Source organism: Diabrotica undecimpunctata, chromosome 4 (genome assembly GCF_040954645.1).
Source record: "Diabrotica undecimpunctata isolate CICGRU chromosome 4, icDiaUnde3, whole genome shotgun sequence".
NCBI lineage: Eukaryota > Metazoa > Arthropoda > Insecta > Coleoptera > Chrysomelidae > Diabrotica > Diabrotica undecimpunctata.
Genome location: NC_092806.1, coordinates 33,164,165 through 33,183,238, shown reverse-complemented (window position 1 = coordinate 33,183,238; position 19,074 = coordinate 33,164,165). Strand labels below are relative to the sequence as shown.

Here is a 19,074-nt window from a genome sequence, read left to right as displayed (position 1 = left end):
GGTGTAGCTTAAACCAGGTGTTTATTATTATTAATTGATTTGCTTCCGCAAATATCTCCTTATTGATCATAATTTCTTTCATTCTCCCACAGACCGATTTAAGGAGCATACGCAACAACATTTAACACTTCTTTATCAAGTAAAAATTTCACTGTCGCAGTTCTATGACTTGGTCTTACAACTTCTATTACGTTATCTGTTATTTCTCTATCAGAAATTATACAAACTTAATTCCTAATGTTCCTTTTGCAAGCGTACAAGCAATTACTCTTTTTCGTTTAGGCGCATCTACCAACACCATACTCTTACGATTTTCACAATTATACAATTGTATATGATACTATATCCAACGGTATAGTCCTAGTATTATATGCAAGTATATGTCATGATCGTCGTATTTCTTAACCTGATCCAGTCTGGTCATTTTTAGCACTTTTCGTTCTTCGCCTTATCCGAATTGGTACCAAAATACCGGGGCTTTCTCTATCTTGAAACTTCATTTGAAAAAATTGGTTACTAACCTACAACGCTCACCTATACGAGATGATAGATGTTGAGGATGTAGGGAAGGAGTTTGAGATTTGGTAAACTAGTACTGGGATTTGGAACAGATTTTTCCGGTTATGGAGAGTTATGGTAGACTAAGACTATCCTCTATCGGGATCACAGAGAAGTATCTACCTATTACCGCTAATAAATAATCTTATTAAACTTTTAATTAATATATTTTTTACAAGTACTTATTTTAACATGTACAACTTATAAATTTGTAAAACATTCCTTATAAAATAATGCACATTCGCTGTTAAAGTTTAAACCACAAATATAATCATCTGAATTAATGACAATGAAAAGTGAGTTATTGAAAATCGAACACACATGACAATGTTAATCTTAAATAATAAATAAATAGTTAAATGATATCGAATAAATAAATATTTTAAAATGAAATTGAAGATCAAAAGTTAAATATCAATATCGTTTGTAATAGAGTATATGAAATAAATTTTGAGAAAAAATTCTGATTGATATCTATTTGATTAAAGACATTGATAACGCATATACAAATTTACCTATCTGATAAAAATTTTATTTCTGCCAAAGTGATGCTATAATGAGCAGGTTTATACAATTCTAAATATTCTTAATATGGTTCTGAAGCTATTTTCTTGTGACATTTTAAAGTAATTACTATTTAAATGGGAATAAGCCACAATTAAAGGTTAAAGTAAGTTTATTGACGTTTCAATTTCTACTTCGGAAATCGTTCCCAAAATAGAAACATTAGTAAATAAAACAAATTTTGTTTTTTTGTTACTTGGTGAAGAATTCTTCTAATAATTTAATTTTATCTGATTCATTTATATTGACAATTCAGACATACATTATACATTTTAAAGTAGACGACTTTAAAATGATATTGCCAATATTGTTAGTTGCATTCTTGGGACGACTTTACTTGTAAGATAGTTAATACACTTGCCATTTTAATAAATATAAATAATAGTTTATAATATAGGGCCACTCAAATAAAAATGTAAATGCTTGACAACACTGTCAGAAATCTAGCGCTAATCCCTACAATGTGAACTCCTAGCCGACAGCAATAGAAATGAGCAATCCTTTCCACTTTTCAATTTGTTCTACGCGCAACCCGCCAGCTCTCGCTTCTCGGATTGTACTTACTTCTGCTTTATTATGATATAAATCCACTTTTTGCGTTGCATTAATTTGTGCTTAGAAGTTGTAAACCGATAGAACTTGAATTTACAATTTTTTGTTGTATTTTTACAATTTATAACACAGCATTTGCGAAATCCCATTTTCTTCAATAACTGCTTATGAAATATGCTAACAAAGCTGCAAGATTTCACCGCTTCACACGAACGATCGTTTCTCGTATCCCCTCCAAGTACTTGCACATAGCGAATAACCGCCAAACATATGGTTCTAATAACAACTCACTAATTTAAAATATTTTTTGAAAACGATTTCCGGAGTGGAAATCGAAACGTCAAATAACACTTATACAATGTAAAATTGTGACTTAATCCCTATAAATATAATTTTTAACTTAGGCATGCCACAAGAAAGCAGTTTCAGAACCTATATAAAGAATAATCTCTCAAATTAATGTTTGGTAAAATATTGCCATCTTACTCTACTTCAAATGACGTGTATATGATTTCAATCAACGATATAATGGAACATGAATATTCTGCATTTAATTTGCATCTTTAGAATATGAATTTTACTGTATCCATTTTACACATTTTATTAATATCTGAGTATTTCCTCTACTTATAAGTTACATTTTTTTTTTTTCAAAACTTACATCTCATACTTTATTACCATATTTTCCCAAATAAGCAACTGTTCAATATAAATGCTCGCGAAGGCGTATAATAATTTGTACTAAATCTGTTTTTCATATTTCGAAAAAGATTAGTAAATTTTTTCTAATTTGTACTTTTACTATACCTATCATTCAATGGCACAATGTTAACAACTATTTGTTTTGCTTATATTGGAAGACGATATATTGTTTTCGGAATTTCTAGATCATTATATGGAATTGTTTCTTTCTGATATTTAGTCCATAACTGCAGACTTTATCAAGTACGATGGGTAAGTGAACGGAAGCTTCTGTCGCTCACTGATGATCTTTCTCGAGTATATAAGCTATTTACGCGAATCGGTACAGGCATTTTTGTCCGTTTTGGGTGAGGTTTTTGCATTTTATAGCGCTGAGATCCATACCCTGTTTACATGTTGCTAATTCAATCCGTTACATGATAACAAAAGTTTTACCACATGATTCTTATTTGGAACGCAATAACCCTTTGCTATCGCTTGGAGCATATTCGAAACAATTCCAAACTACGGCCTATAAAACCCGAAAACAATATAGCATTACAAAACACTGGGCGCGAAAATTTTCACTGATTGAAATATTGGAAAACGATGCAAATATAAAAAAGACTAAATCGAATGCAACTTGGAGCAAAACAATCTAGAGAAAGGCAACTCAAAATGAGATACATAGGAAAACAAAGATATATTTAAATCTTAACGATAAATCTGTGTATTCCACATGGTAACAATACAAAAACTTCTGGAATTCGTGATATGCACAGTATAAACCAAATGTGAAACAGTTTTTGAATCAAAAACTAATTGATATTAGAATTTGATAAGAAATTAAATATCAACACCCAACAATAGAGCCAGAAACATCGGCCACCAATTCACGGTTGATAACTCTACCTTTGAAGTGGTGGACAAATTCACATACTTAGGCTCCCTGATCACCAAGGAGAACGTCATGACGGAAGAAATCAAGCGAAGAATAATCCTAGCAAACAAATGCTATTTTGGACTGAGTAGACGTATGAGAAGCAGAAACTTAAGCCAAAAAACAAAAATAACCATATAAAAAACCCTTATACAACCAGTGTTGACATATGGGTCGGAGAAATGGACAATTTCTCCTGCTTATATTTGAACGAAGGATCCTGAGAAGAATATTCGGTGGCATCTGTGAAAATGGGGTTTGGAGAAGGAGGTACAACTACGAAATATATCACAGATATAAACATATATTTGGTGGTAAAGAGTATCCCTATAGTATCCCTTATAAAAATAGGAAGACTAAGATGGGCAGGACATCTGGTAAGATCACAGCAGAACAACCCTCCTGGAAGAATCCTTATGCCACAACCTGTGGGAAGTAGAAGTAGTGGTAGGCCAAAACTCAGATGGAGGAATGGTGTAGATGAGGATGGTAGAAAAATAGGCGCAAAAAACTGGCAACAGTTGGCAATGGATAGATCTGACTGGCGTAATAGACTTGGGAAGGTCGAGGCTCTTTTATAGGGCTGTAGCACCAATGATGATGATGAAGAAATTTAACAATAATTCATTAATAAGACCTACTCATAAAGCGCAGAAATTTTAGTAATAACTATTAAAGAATAGAAACATCAGACGATAGTCGATCAATAAAGAAGTTTACTAGATGTGTCCGAACTGAAATAAATGAATATAACTTTATACGGAAAATATATGTTACACTAAAAGTGAATAACTTTTAATTTTATAATATATTGTAAACATTCTCATATAAGCAAAACAATCTTTACTGTACTTTAAGACCTGCGAATTACCTTTTAAAAAATTTGTGACATTTCGCAACCCATCTCGAGACGATAACCTAAAATAATAGCAATTAATGAAGAAAACAGTGAATTTGAAATGAAAATTAATCTGTTTCCTATACTGCGGTATAAATTTGGTAAACGTTGATCCTTTGTGATAAAATACCTTCATATTGCACACTCACGTAAATATTAACAAAAATATAATTTTATGTTTCTAAATTTTTATGTATACGAGTACACAAGATGGCACAAATGCTTCGAGGATTGTATTCTGTTGAAAAATTAAGGGGTATAACAGTCTGCTCAGTGTATTACAATTTTATCTCATTATGATATTAGTGAAGAATAAATATGCGCACGAACAAAGAATCATTATTCTAATGTCATTATTATATCTTTCTTTCATATAGAAATAACCAGTAGTGTCTAATGCACATACAATTTAGTATTTACTCTTTAAAGATACAGAACCGGCTGTTGGATATCAATAATTTCGTTTTTTTAATTTCTTAAATAAATAATTCCTCTTTATAAGCAATTCTGCTTATTCCTTGACGGATTAATCCCTCTATGGAAGTGGTCCATCTCTTGGGCGGTTGTCCGATACTTCTTCTGCCGATTGGTGACTTATCTCTTGCTATTTTGACGACACGGGTGTCCCCCATTCTGCTTATGTGGTTATTCCACTCTTTTTTCTATTTAGTGTCCATTCTAATACTCTCATTTTTGCCGTTTCCAGTAGCCTTTGTGTTGTGACAGGTACAACTCGGGATGTTCATCCACATGCCCCTTATATCTCAGCGCTTGCACTGAAGTCTCAGCAGCTAAGTACGAGGCTCCAGTCTGTAGACTTTCAGCACACGCCTCGCAGGTGGAAACTGGTCTAAATAACGACGAATAACCCGCCCAACTGAAGTCACGCCGCAACGTCCTTTATCACACACAGCTAGAGACCTTACCAAGAAACCTTACCTAACGAAAGAGAGAACTGTTGAGCCAGCACGATCCATAACCTTTATTCGATAATAAGGAGGAATTACCTGCCAGATCAAACTTACCTTTCTCCATGTGGAAATCTCTAAACTGCCTGCGGAGTGGAGTGACCCGCTGCAAGTACAATTTGAAAAAGTAAGGCTGCGTTGAAGATGATCTATGTGACTGTAGCGCAGCATAAACTAATGATACCTAACCTAACCTCACCAATGATCATCTGCTGGTGTGCTAACAGCTAAAACAAACCTATACCCAAGAAGACCTAAAGCAAGCTAACGTAAACAGCCCTTGAAATTGTCTAAACACTGGAAGCTAAGAAGTTGACTGGAACTGAAGAGGACACGGAAAGTAAGTAAGTACAGTAGATGATGATGATCGCTTGAGACTCGTATGATCCGAGTGTATGTAGATACATTTATAAAAAAAATTAGAGCATTTAGTTACAAAAAGTAACATAGAGCATTTTTATTAAAAAAAAAATATTAATAATAACTCTGCCATTGTACATTGCCATTTCTGTACAAGACAGAGTATTATTGATAATATATAAGGGCAAATTTTATATGAATAATAAAATACTGTAGATATTTTTTGATTATCACACAACCCTCAAAGTTTAAAACGTTGTGCCACCTTGCATAATTTTTTGTAATAATTTTTATACAAACAAAACCAACCAAAAAAGTTATTGTTTGATGTACTGCTCTACGTATTCGATAGCATTTACAAGTACCATTTTTTCCGTCGATCTCATTTTAATAGCAAGTCTTCGATTGGCACTCAATTCTTTATTTTCCAATAATTTTAAATCTTCATCGAGAGTGGTTTTGTAAATGCCCAATAGCAATTTCAGACGGGCTTGAAGAAAAATCCAAGATTTCTTCTCGAGACTCGTATCTAGGGCGCATTCTAGGTATTGCACGTCGTCAGATCGGTCGTTATCCAACCAGTGTCGGAGTTGCTCTGAAACAATAATATTTATAAATAAATCGGATATAACACGAAAATTATTATGAGATATTGCTAATGATAGGCTATTGGAAGAAGAAATAAGTGCCAAATCATCAAATACCAAAAAATATACAGGAAACCGCAAATAACGAACGACCTAGTAAGTAATTATTACTACTAAAAATATGTCACTTTAATGGGTAGCGTTTGAACTTTGAGTTTTGAACCATAAAAAGAAAGAACTATTCGTGTCGTAAAGGGATTAAGTATTAAAGTTAGAGCAAAGGGACAAAGAAAAGATATGAACCTTGGCAATCTTATATTTAACATTATAAAAGTAACACTTTTGGGCCAACGTAATCTTCAGCATGATTAGAAATAATCAATTATGTTAATCAATGAATCCTAATGTTTAATGCAATGTAATACAATTATACACAGAACATAATATAGAATATGCCTCAAAAGGTGGTATTTACTAGTTCAAACCGGAAGTGCTTTTTTATTACTTTAGATAGGAAAACAAAAAATTCAAAAATGACAGCCTGACGTTACCGCTGATGTGGTGGATAACTAATGCAAATCAATTATTAAAATTAAAGCTTACCTTCGTTCATGTTAAATATTCGTACAAACGCCAATAAGGATCCGTCAATCGGCAGAGGTCCTTTTTTTATAAAAAAGTTAGTGGTTGGCTGTATATTTAGTTTGTTTAACAACTCTACCCTCTTCTCTTGTAGTGGATCAGATTTACTTATACCCAACTTAATCCAGTATCCGTCGTGTTCGTTATTTTCATAAACAAATCTAAAACAGATATAATAAATAATCTGAAGAATTACGTATAAAACATATTATGGTTATGGTTAGGATAGATTCGCGGTAAGGCCCATTTCTGAATCCTTCATACACTTAACTCATTTGACCGGGGTCCTTGTGTCACCCCATACCATACGGACTAGGTCTACGATGACTCAGTCTTCGGTATATCTGGAGACCAAGATATTCTGAGCCTCCTATTATACACTAGAATGATCATGGATCCACAGTCTGAGTCCATCCTACTGCCCGAGGTGTCTAGTCTCTTAATAGACCTTAAAAAGTTCCATAAAAGCCACACGTTTCTTTAAGGATATCTCTTTCACTTGGCTCGACTGGATAGATGCCGAACCAAGGTCTTGCACCCCCTGGTAGGCCAGTGTGATCATCTACAGGAGATTTCCTCCCAACTGCTGCTCATAACAGTTTAATCGGTAGGCGGACGTTATGGTTAATTACCTCTACCAGAGGAATATACACCTATAAATAACACAACTGATATACAAAATTTATAGCGGACCATGGTCAAAAATTCAATTTGGCCCAGACCAATATTATCTTCATTTGGATTATATTCAAGTGTACTTTTTGATTTTTTCTAAAAATTCAAGCTCGCATTTGTTCATTTTTGGCTTCCCAAACGTGTTAATAAACCTTTAAATACAATAATGACCAAATTTGTTCCAATTCATACATTCTCTATGCTTCTTGTTCCAAAGTAGAATTTATATTCATTCTAAATACTACTGTCCGAATCGTCCATTCCCTTAATCGACCTGTGGCCCTATTGAAGGCAAAAGCTTCCTTAAGGGTACCCCGTTCACTTAGCTCGGTTGGATCTTGCCACCTCTGTGAAACATATTCTTCTGTGCCTGGGTATCACACACCGCCTATATATATATATATATATATATATATATATATATATATATATATATATATATATATATATATATATATATATATATATATATATATAAACTAAGGTACACTCGAAAAGTGGTGGGTTTATCGGTCAAAGTGGAGAAATAAAAGACAAAGAAGGTGGCTACTTCATCTATTTATTGAAGACGTTTCGCTTTCTGCTCAGAAAGCATCATCAGTTCATCTAAAAAGAACAATATATATATATATATATATATATATATATATATATATATATATATATATATATATATATCGAGAAAAGGAGTACGACGGTCAATCCAAAATAAACTAAGGTACACTCGAAGAGTGGTGGGTTTTTCGGTCAAAGTGGAGAAATAAAAGACAAAGAAGGTGGCTACTTCATCTATTTATTGAAGACGTTTCGCTTTCTGCTCAGAAAGCATCATCAGTTCATCTTACAAAGACATGTAGCAGTCAATGATGTTAAAAATATGAAAAAGCTTACGAAACTGGACATTCAGAGTTAACGTTGTATAAAACAATTAATTGAAACTTGGTATAGTTTGCAATTTAACAAAATTAGCACAGCAAAAGAACATGTGATAAACATACATGTATATAAAAAAGTTATTATAAAAACTTAAGTAAAAAACATTAAGGTTTATTTTTAAAGTGTAAAGAACTAGAAAGATCATGAGAATGCACTTTCAACAATTTATTTAATAAATTAGATTTTAATTTTAACTTTAGGTAACATTATAAGTTATTTAAGATTAATATAGTAATAAGATAAAATGAAGTTACCAGTCTTAAGCTTACTGAATTTACCGGCGAGAACCCAAAGACTCAAATTCTCATCATACGGAAGCTTTTCTAATCAATGGTTACACTGAAAAAATCGGCAAAGTCTCCAAATCAAATTATGTCAAATTCTTAATTCTCTTGCCCGATCAGTCAAAAACAACATTGCAAATAAACTTGGAGTTTATGAAATTTATTGTGCAGATTGCCCCGATCTTACATAGGCCAATCCAATCGTAGAATTCAAAAAAGTATTTATGAACATTCCATTTCTGTTCGCAATTCCGATCAATTTCAGCTCTAGGTCAACACCATCTTCATATAGATGGCATATTTAATTTTGAAAACTCTAGACCCATAGCCGCCTTCCGTTTCTATAAACCAATAATTATTCGAGAAGCCATATAGGTTTAAAAACGGTTTAAAAAATTGTCCCTATAAAAGAGATGACGGAACGCGGTTGCCCTCGACATGGAGACCTCTTTTAAAGAAAACATCGTCTGCTCCACCTACCAATCCAAATCCCACCGTCAGGAATCTTCGCACAAACTTCCACCCAAATACCACGCCAATGAATCACATCATTATAGACGGTATGAATGAACCCTCTGCAGTCCTCAGCAGCAGCAGTAGTGATTAGTAGACAGTGTAGTGAAGTTAGGTTAGGTTAGGAGACTGAGACCCCAGAAGCCCTGACGAAGACATCGGAGAGAATATCAAAAGCTCGGTTTAGGTTTAGGTTAGGTTAGGTTATATATATATATATATATATATATATATATATATATATATATATATATATATATGTATAAATAAATAACTAACTAAAGCTAATCTTACCCATTGTGAATAAAAAAGTCCGCATTAGTTCTTGCTCCATAAAAGATAAAGAACTGTTCTCCTGGTTGGTAATCTTTTAGTGCTAAACATTCGCATCTTTGCAAATCAGGATTATAATCAGTGCTTATCTACAAAAAGGTTAAAGTTTTAATTAAAAATTGCCCAAAAGTGTTTTACGGTATAACTCTAAACATTTGTTTCAGTCTAATAACCGATAATTTAAAAAATAAGATACATATACAGTAAAATAGATTTGTTGATAATTTCGATAAAACAAGAGTCGTTAACAACTTTTCACTAAAATATATAATTTCCTCTAATCAGCATAGATTTTAAAATGACAACTGGAAAATGCTGTATTTCTACCTGCTACATTTATAATAATAATAATAATAATAATAAATTGAATACATCAAAAAAGTAAAGAGAACCAGTTAAAGTATAATTGTGAAAATGAACACACAGAAGAATTTCTTCCCATAAAAGAGCCATTTTAAGCCTAAATGTAAAGTATCGCGATTATCCAAGTAAAGTCAAATTTATGCTGAGTAATTCATAGGGTAATTTGGATAACTCACTTTAAATTCGATTTACAATCCGAAATACAACTAACAATTCCAAATTCTTCTACCAAATTCTCTAAGTAAATTGACTTCTGTTCTTAGAGAAAAGACCACATCGGAAGAAAAAGCAGCATTTAAGAAAAATTTGGTCAATTTAACTCAGCCGAATATAACGGGCTTCTAGTTCTAACAATAAAGTGATACAAGATACACTTGAAAAAGTTATGTGGCTTATTACTGTAAGAGACGGTTGAGTTGCATAGGTTTTTTGACGGCAATGTGGAAATAATAATAATTGTAAACTATAATTAAATATAATTATACAAAGGTATGGTTTTATCTAACAATACTTACTGTTCCATTGATGTGGTTACACATATCCCAAAGTGGTATCAAGGCATTAACTGTACCTTCATGGCATTCGGATGGTATGGTATTTTGTCTTGTCATAACTGTGGATACCGCCCAGCTGTAAATAAACAAAAACTTTTATATTATATGTTATATTAAATCTTATATAATGAAGTTTTTGTAGTTAGCTCTTTTAATCACTAGCACAAAGAGAGTTAAGTTAAAAAAGTTTGACCAAAAGGTTGAGCTAATTAAGTGAAACTGAAGAACCTTAGCTGGAAGGTAATCAGTCCAGAATAATTTCATACCATTTACTAATAGTCCAGTCGTCAGAGATTTGATCTTAAAAACGAGACGAACAGATTGACTTTTCCTAAGAATGTCAATTTTGAGACCCCAAAAAAAAAAAGCGCGATCTGTGTCCCATTATTAAATGCAGTCCCATATAAAATAAAATAAATTAAAAACCATGAGGGTATTAAAACAACCAGAGTTTGCCCAGTACAAACTTGGAGAAGATCCATCATGGACGAGAGGTCAAGGAAAGTCTTGGAATGAGGCGAAGGCCTTAGCGCAAAATAGAACCCGATGGCGCGTTTTCACTGAAGCTCTATGCTCCACTTGCGAGTTCAAGAACCATATATATATATATATATATATATATATATATATATATATATATATATATACTACAACAACGGGACACTTATAATTTACACAGGAAGATTAAAGATGCTTCTGGTACGATCAGGACACAGAATATCGGTGCAATTGTAAGAAAAGACAATAATATCATAACGGCAGTTTTTTTATGCACCAGTTACTTACTATATTTTTATTTAAAACTAGCGGGGCCGACAGACTTCGTTCTGTCAAATATATTTGAAATGAGGCAGTTTATTTATTTAATTCTTCTGAACCGTCACCATGATAATAGGGCGGTGTGTGAATGTCAGTTCGGGTGACCTAAGTATCTTCGCTTCCACGAACTTTGGCCACCCTTTTGGACCCACTAAAAACCCCGAATGGGATGTCTGCCAGAGGGCTTCAAACTAAGAGGGGAACTTAAGGTTCAAACCTGATTGAAAAATAATCTAAAGGGATACTGAGAACCTAAAGGTGACAAATATTTATAAATGTGCTTCAATGACAGAACATATAGATAATTAATTATTTATTATTATTATTATTAACATAGGGTTAATAACCGATTTAATAAAGAATAATGAAATAAAACGTATATAAGTATTTTCAGTAATCGCTTTATTGTAAATCAAGTGAATCATAATTACTAACAAAAATCTGTTTTATTTTTATTTTAGTGCTTTATGATATTATACAATGTTTTTTGTTTGATTACCTGGTGAATACACAAACAAATCTGATGGTTTTCTAACACAGGAAAAGGCAACATACAATTGACCATGTGAGAAACATGGGTTTTCTGGATTAATACCACAAACACCTAATGATTGCCCCTGGGACTTATTTATGGTCATAGCAAAAGCAAGCCGCACTGGAAACTGTAGTCGTTTAAATTCAAATGATACATCAGTGGGAATCATTGGGATGCGTGGTATCAAAACGTCTTCTCCTTTATACTTTCCTTTCAGTATAGTTGCTTCTATCACGTTGTTCAATAATTTTTTTATCGCTAACCGTGTGCCGTTGCAAAGACGCGGTTGGTTGATATTTCTCAACATTATAACTACCGATCCAACCTTTAATTGAAGATCATCTTGGTTAGTAGCCGAATTAACTGATTTATATATCCTCAATTCACCTGTAATTTGTTCTTGAATTTTGAAATTTAATTCATTTATATCTATGTTTTTTGCAGCCAATATAGCTCGTTCGCTAAACCAATCATGGTTTCTGTAAATCATGTGTTAAGTCAAGGTGTCTATAGGAAATTTGCCATTACCAATGTCAATGAGTTGTTTAGAGAATATGTCTCCAGATTGGTCATTTTGCAAGTCGACATGCATATTCTTGCTTAAGTGTAATACCTTGACATGTTTCCACAAATTGGAGGACTTTAAACATGCATTGAGTTTATCAGCTGGCGTTGATCGTGGAATCACTGAAAATCTCCTGCTAATAAAATCATTGCACCACCAAATGGGTTATGATTGCTCCGTAGATCTTGTAAGGTTCTATCGAAAGCCTCCAAAGATTTTTTATGTGCCATCGTGCATTCATCCCAAACAATCAATTCACATTGTTGCAAAACCTTTGCCATTGCAGAGTTCTTCGAAATGTTGCAGGTTGGAGTTTCGTTGCTTTGCATGTTTAATGGCAATTTTAGTTCTGAATGGGCTGTTCGACCACCTTCAAGCAAAGTTGCTGCGATTCCCGACGAAGCGAGTGCAAGTGCAATTTTATTTTGCGAGCGAATTGTTATAATCAATGAAATCAAAAAGTTTTTCCTGTATCACCAGGTGCATCTAAGAAGTAAATACCTCCTGTTTTATTATTTGTTACCTTCGTAAGTGTATCAAATACATACTTCTGTTGTTCATTCAATAGTGGAAGATTTGTTTGAATTAATTCTTTCAACGTGTTGAGATCATACAGTTTCTCTCGGTGCAACTCTTGGTTAAAAGCATTATGCATTGGACGATTGGGCGCGGCCAGGCCTAATTGAAATAATAGTTTGTTTAACATCATCAAGCACATGTCCTCAATTGAAATCAATGCTTCATTGTAAATTTCTTTGCTGATTTGTATATTTAAATTTTCCCTTCTAATCCGTTTTTGATACAAAATATCATCACACATATTATCTTTGTACTTGATCCAAAAATCTTTTGGGTTTGATGGGAAGCATGTAGATATGATTATAGAAAACAATGTTCGTATTTCATGAGCTTGTGATGATATTACAGCATCATTGAGAGTTTAATCCCATTGAGCGTCATTTTATAGTAATTGCAAAAGTTGGCAGGGCTCTCTGTATGATCCACACAAATCACCATCAACAGTTCGTAAATGTTGGAATGATGTTGGGCCACGTACATTAACTAGTTGGCAGGGCTCTCTGTATGATCCACACAAATCACCATCAACAGTTCGTAAATGTTGGAATGATGTTGGGCCACGTACATTAACTAATAGTTGTTGGAAATAAAAACATTCGTCATTGCTTGGATGTACTGAATAAATTCGACCAATCGCATCGGTAGAATATACATCTGGGTACCCTGGAACCGGTTTTCCTTGGTTCCGTCGTATAAATCTCCTTGAGGATTGATTCCAAGCATAATATTTTGGCATTTCAGAATATAACAATGTTTGAGAAAAAGAATCGTTTTGGCATATCTCAAAAAACTGGTTAATGTAGTAGATGGTGGCTGAGCAGCTCTTTGTACTGCGTTCTGTGCTGTAAAATATACTCTTTGTCCATTTTCTAAATACACAGCTAAATTAACAACAGTAGGGTGTCTCTAATGAATAGGAAAAGAAAATATTCGCCAAACTGCTTCATTACTACTAACATAGCGACCCATTTGGTATTGGGTAACTTCATAACTGTAATTCTCTGCATTAATACCAATCACAGCCATATCACTCCCTTTGGTTACATATTTGCAAATGTATTTAATAGATTTCACTAAATGGCAAGATTCAACGTTGATGTGCGCTTTGAAGTCTTTGATAAAATGGGTGAATATGGAACAATCCAGCGATTATCTATTTCAATATTTTGTTGACAGTTGATTTAATTTGACAATTGTTGATCTTCCATTGTCTGCTGTCGATCTGCGACGATACAGTCGATAACCGTCATTACCAGTGATTGTTTCAGATATTAATGTCCGTGGATATCGCTTTGAACATTTACCATCCACCATACACGGTGAATTTTGATTAAGAGTTCCATAGGGACCATGTATTATGTTTTTGATAACTACCTCATGCAATCCAGGATCTACGTCTACGTTAAGGATTTCAGCTGATATTACTGCATCAACTTCATTTGGCCTTATCTTTTCAACTAACCAAATCAAAATGTGTGCATGTGGCAATCCCCGGTTTTGCCAATTTAAAGAATATATATAAAATATTTGTATGGGAAAAAGAAAAAGAATATTAAGATTGGTCCATGCGTTGAGTTATGCGCTTACCAACACATTTTGCGATTCATTTTTATATTATAGATTTAATTAATGAATGTATCACTACTGTTAGAAAGTTAAATCTTTTAAATTGAATAGAACTATTTCTATCTAAAACTTAAAAACATGACATGGGTGTACGTGAGAAAAAAAATTGGGAACTTCTGATCTACATCAACGTGATAGCCAACATAAATAGAGGATAGAAAAAAAGAAGAAGGCCGAGCTAAGCACTGTTGTTTACTTCATTAAACGTTCCCAAAACTGTGCAAGGTTCACTGTTTTGTTAGGATTTAAAATAAAATTAAGAGTAAAACAACTGCTTTTAAATAGGCAAAGATTTTTATTGATAATTTATTTTTAAACGAAAAGACAGTGTCTTTGTGATTCTCACGGTATACGTAGTGGCAAGACGCCGTGAATAGTAATTACCACCAATAAAATATGTGAGTTTGTACAAATATTTAAACCGAAGGAGGATGACACGCCAAGAAATAAACATAAATGTTTAACGTCGAAGAAAGTTCCGAAGAAAAGTGAAACTGTTCTATTGTTTGCTTCAATAGAAACGTACAGCAAAAGGCTATATTTTAAACATAATTAATGCGTCATATTTGCATATTTCTTGTAACGCAACGTATATTTAAGTTCACACGATACTTAGAATAATAGTAATTAAATGGTTGATATGTAACCTGTAATATTAAGAACATTATTAGTGAAAATATATCATAAATTATAAACTATTAAATTATTTATTACGCCTGTAACGAGAGCACTAAAATGCATTTGCAGAGATTTAGCATCAATGAATTTTTGGCCCTACATAACTCACACGAAGAAGCTTCTTCTTCTTAATTTGGGATTAAATTATTCTAAAAAAATCCACAAGGAAAATAATTCCTGCAGCTGGCTGTATACCACGTATCACAAAAAGAGGTTAATCTTTGTAAATGGGTATATTTTATAAAAACCCTTAAAAGGGCTACATTAAAAACACGAACGTTTTCGGAACAACAGTTCCATCATCAGGTTAAAATACAGGTTACCATGCCTGAGCCACCAAAATATTTGGGTAAAAACCCTTTAAAATGTATTATGTTACCAAAGATTGTACATGATGTTGATAATATTATTTGATGTTTAATATTTTAATTAGATTTTACTTCAGGTAACATACACCCATGCTTTAAGTGAGTTCCAGTGTTTCCAGAGTTTTTACTGGAACTCACTTAAAGCATGGGTGTATGTTACCTGAAGTAAAATTTAATTAAAATATTAAACATCAAATAATATTATCAACATCATGTACAATCTTTGGTAACATAATACATTTTAAAGGGTTTTTACCCAAATATTTTGGTGGCTCAGGTATGGTAACCTGTATTTTAACCTGATGATGGAACTGTTGTTCCGAAAACGTTCGTGTTTTTAATGTAGCCCTTTTAAGGGTTTTTATAAAATATACCCATATACAAAGATTTTTTTTTTTTAATTATTCTATTTTTAGCATTGCGAAGCATTTCATATATATGTAGATTCCTGTCATTGGCGAATATTACGCAGATATGACATCTTTTTACGTCCTGGATCTCTTTTACCCTGTATCTTTTCTTCTAGTAATAGTTGCTGAAAGGTATATCGTTCTCCTGGTAATGTGTGTCCTAAATATTTAATTTTCTTACTTTTTACACAATTAAAAAGTTCCCTATCTTAGAGGAACGCTCTTCTTAACACTTCCTCATTTTTGACTTTCCTTCCGTGATATTCAAAGCATTCGGCGCAGGCCCCACATTTCAAGAACTTTAAGTTTGTTATTTGTCATTTCTGGTTTGTTCTACTATGCTCTGTATTTCACTCCCAGGGCTGCAAACTATCGTTCGGCAGACAACCTAAGTATTCAAACGGCCTGACTTACTCGATTTTTTACAACTAAATATATTCTTGCATTTGGGTAATTATTTCTACCTATAATCATTGTTTTTGTCTTCTTGATATTTATTTTCAAACAAAAAGCTTCACTTGGAAGAGTCTTTAGGTAAAAGACATTGAAGATTTTCGATGTTATCTGCCACTATCGCTGTGTCATCGGCATACCTACGAGCCCCTTCCCATATCAGTTGGCCCACTTATGGAATATGCAGTTTAAGTCGATTACCATAAACAAATTATACTCTGCATGTTTTTATAAATTCCCATATTAATTAATATGGCATTTTTATTAATATTTATTAAAAAAATTACCCTTATGGTTTTTTATTTATTTTAAACAATAAAAAAAATCACTAAACTCTGGCTATACATTCACTTATGTCACCATACGTTGATTTTTTCATAATTACGTTAAATCCAGAGGTAGCTATGGAAAAATGACATCAAAACAATAATATTGGCAGTTAATGTCAAATGTATTTTGTTGTATTGTAAAGCTTTTTGCCATTTGTGGATTGTACAATGGGTCGAGGTAAAGTTGTCGATTAGAAAATTTGTTCAATTATTATTAGATTTTTTAATTCTGGAAAATCCAATTCGGAAATCGCGAATATGTTGCAATTGTCACGCTATAGTGTAAGAAATATTGTCATAAGATACAAAACTACAGGTTCGGTCGTCACAAAACCTAGAAATGTACGAAAAAGTAAAATAACCGAAGCAGATCGAAGGGCATTAAGACTCATTATAGTGAAAAATCGACGAGCAAATTATATGGAGTTAAGTAAGCGTTTTTTGGAGTGACGTTATTGGAAGACACGTTTCTAAATCAACATTAACTTAGGATTTGGTACGTACAAAGTAAGTTTTATAATTCATTTTATTTTAGGGTAAGCTACTTTTAACATTACAACAAAAGAAAAATAGACTAAGATGGTCAAAAGAGCATAAAGATTGGACTCAGTCGCAATGGGATAAATACAATGGAATGATGAGTCCAGATTTGACGTATGTGTTGGAGACGGTAGAAGTCGCGTCATTTGCAGGAAAAATGAAGCTTTCCATCCTGACTGTCTGAAGAGAAAAGTAAAATTTCCTGCATCTGTCATGATCTGGGGCAGCATGTCGTCTAAAGGTGTAGCAAAGTTACATTTTATGGATGGGATTGTAATCACGGACAAATATTTGAATATTTTAGAAGAATTTCTTTTACCGATTATGGAACACCGTTTAACATCAGCGGAAGATTTTGTCTTCCAACAGGACGGCGCAGGTTGTCATAAGGATTATTAGCCGATGGTCCTTGCAAACTTTCGCATATGGTGTTTTGGGTAGGGCCATAACTGAAGAGCGAAGCCAATCTTTTGGAATCTGGTCCTTATCTTAGATATTATTAAAGAGCTTCATGTCTAGATTTTCTTCATTAAGTAAGTTATTAAAATTGTAAATTGTAAAATTGCATATATGTCATCTGGTCCTGAGGCTTTCTTACTTTTTAATAATTTGATAACGTGTACAACCTCAGCTTTCAAAACGCTTGGGTTATTCATATAGTCTTTCAATTGTGGTGACTTTTGTGTTCTGTGATCGTTGAACAAATTAGCTGTGTACATTTTCCAGGTATTAAACATACTACGAGGTTCCATTATTAATTCATCTTGGTCATTACGTAAACCAGTAATTGTTTTTGATAGGTTGCCATCGAAAGTCTTCCATTGAAAAATTCTCAAATATTTATTTGATATTTTTTATTTTTAAAGCAATAAGTACTTATAAATAATTAAATAGGATATTTTTTTTATAAAATCTAATATCAATAAATCATTTGCAAAGTTTATTTAAGAAGTATATATTAATCATAAATATTTATGTTTTACAACAAAAATTACCTCAAATATTAAGAAAAAATCAAAAACTGAAAAACAAATTAGATGGTTTATTTAACAATTTAATTATTTAAATAATACATATTCGCAATTCGTAATTTGTAAATTCGTAAAAAGTAAGTACAAATTAAAAATAAAACGTCGAAATCCATATACAAGAACCAGAGATACAGTTAACAGCTCGTTCCCCCTACCCGCTAACCACGAGTTTCATAGCCAACCGATTTTCAGGACCACATTTTGAAGCTTTGTGAATGATTCCATTAAAAGGAAATCTTTTTAGAATTTTGTACATTTAAGCTTTAAAGTATGTTCTTTCAAATGACGCTAATAAGATCTCTTAATTGTTATAAACAAATCTGCTATCAATTAAAAAAAAATGGACTAACTTCACCCCAAACTGTCCTAGGGGAAATTTTTTTGTAGGCAATGGTTAAAAAGTTATTCTAATTGTTTATAAGCAAAAATCGACATGTTTTTGCAAAATTATTTTGCAATATTTAAAATTATTTTTCTTCATCTTTCTTAAGTAGTATTAATAGAATAAATCTTCTTCTTTCAGAAGCTACTTGTATAATTATATATTTATATATAATATATATTATATAATTAAAACTGATCGCATTCACAAGGTATTTTATAAATGCAATTCTTTGTCCTTTCTTGTTCATTGTTAGGTTTGGTTTGGACAAAATAGATCTCAACGTGTTTGTTGTTTTGAATGTTGTTGAAATGTTGAATTTATTTCCTATCCTTTTAAGTTTTTCTGATA

At 32.7% G+C, this 19,074-nt stretch overlaps 1 protein-coding gene across 1 annotated transcript in view; it reads right to left on the bottom strand.

The window, feature by feature from the left end:
- Window positions 1–717: 717 nt before the first annotated feature.
- Window positions 718–19,074, bottom strand: part of Setd3 (SET domain containing 3) — an 83,503-nt gene continuing 65,146 nt past the window's right edge. The window contains exons 2-5 of the mRNA XM_072529323.1: window positions 10,370–10,484; window positions 9,453–9,580; window positions 6,712–6,911; window positions 718–6,116 (exon numbers count right to left, since the gene is read on the bottom strand). Coding sequence (XP_072385424.1) covers window positions 5,839–6,116; window positions 6,712–6,911; window positions 9,453–9,580; window positions 10,370–10,484 — 721 coding nt within the window. The 3' untranslated portion in view covers window positions 718–5,838. The remainder of the gene's footprint in view (window positions 6,117–6,711; window positions 6,912–9,452; window positions 9,581–10,369; window positions 10,485–19,074) is intronic.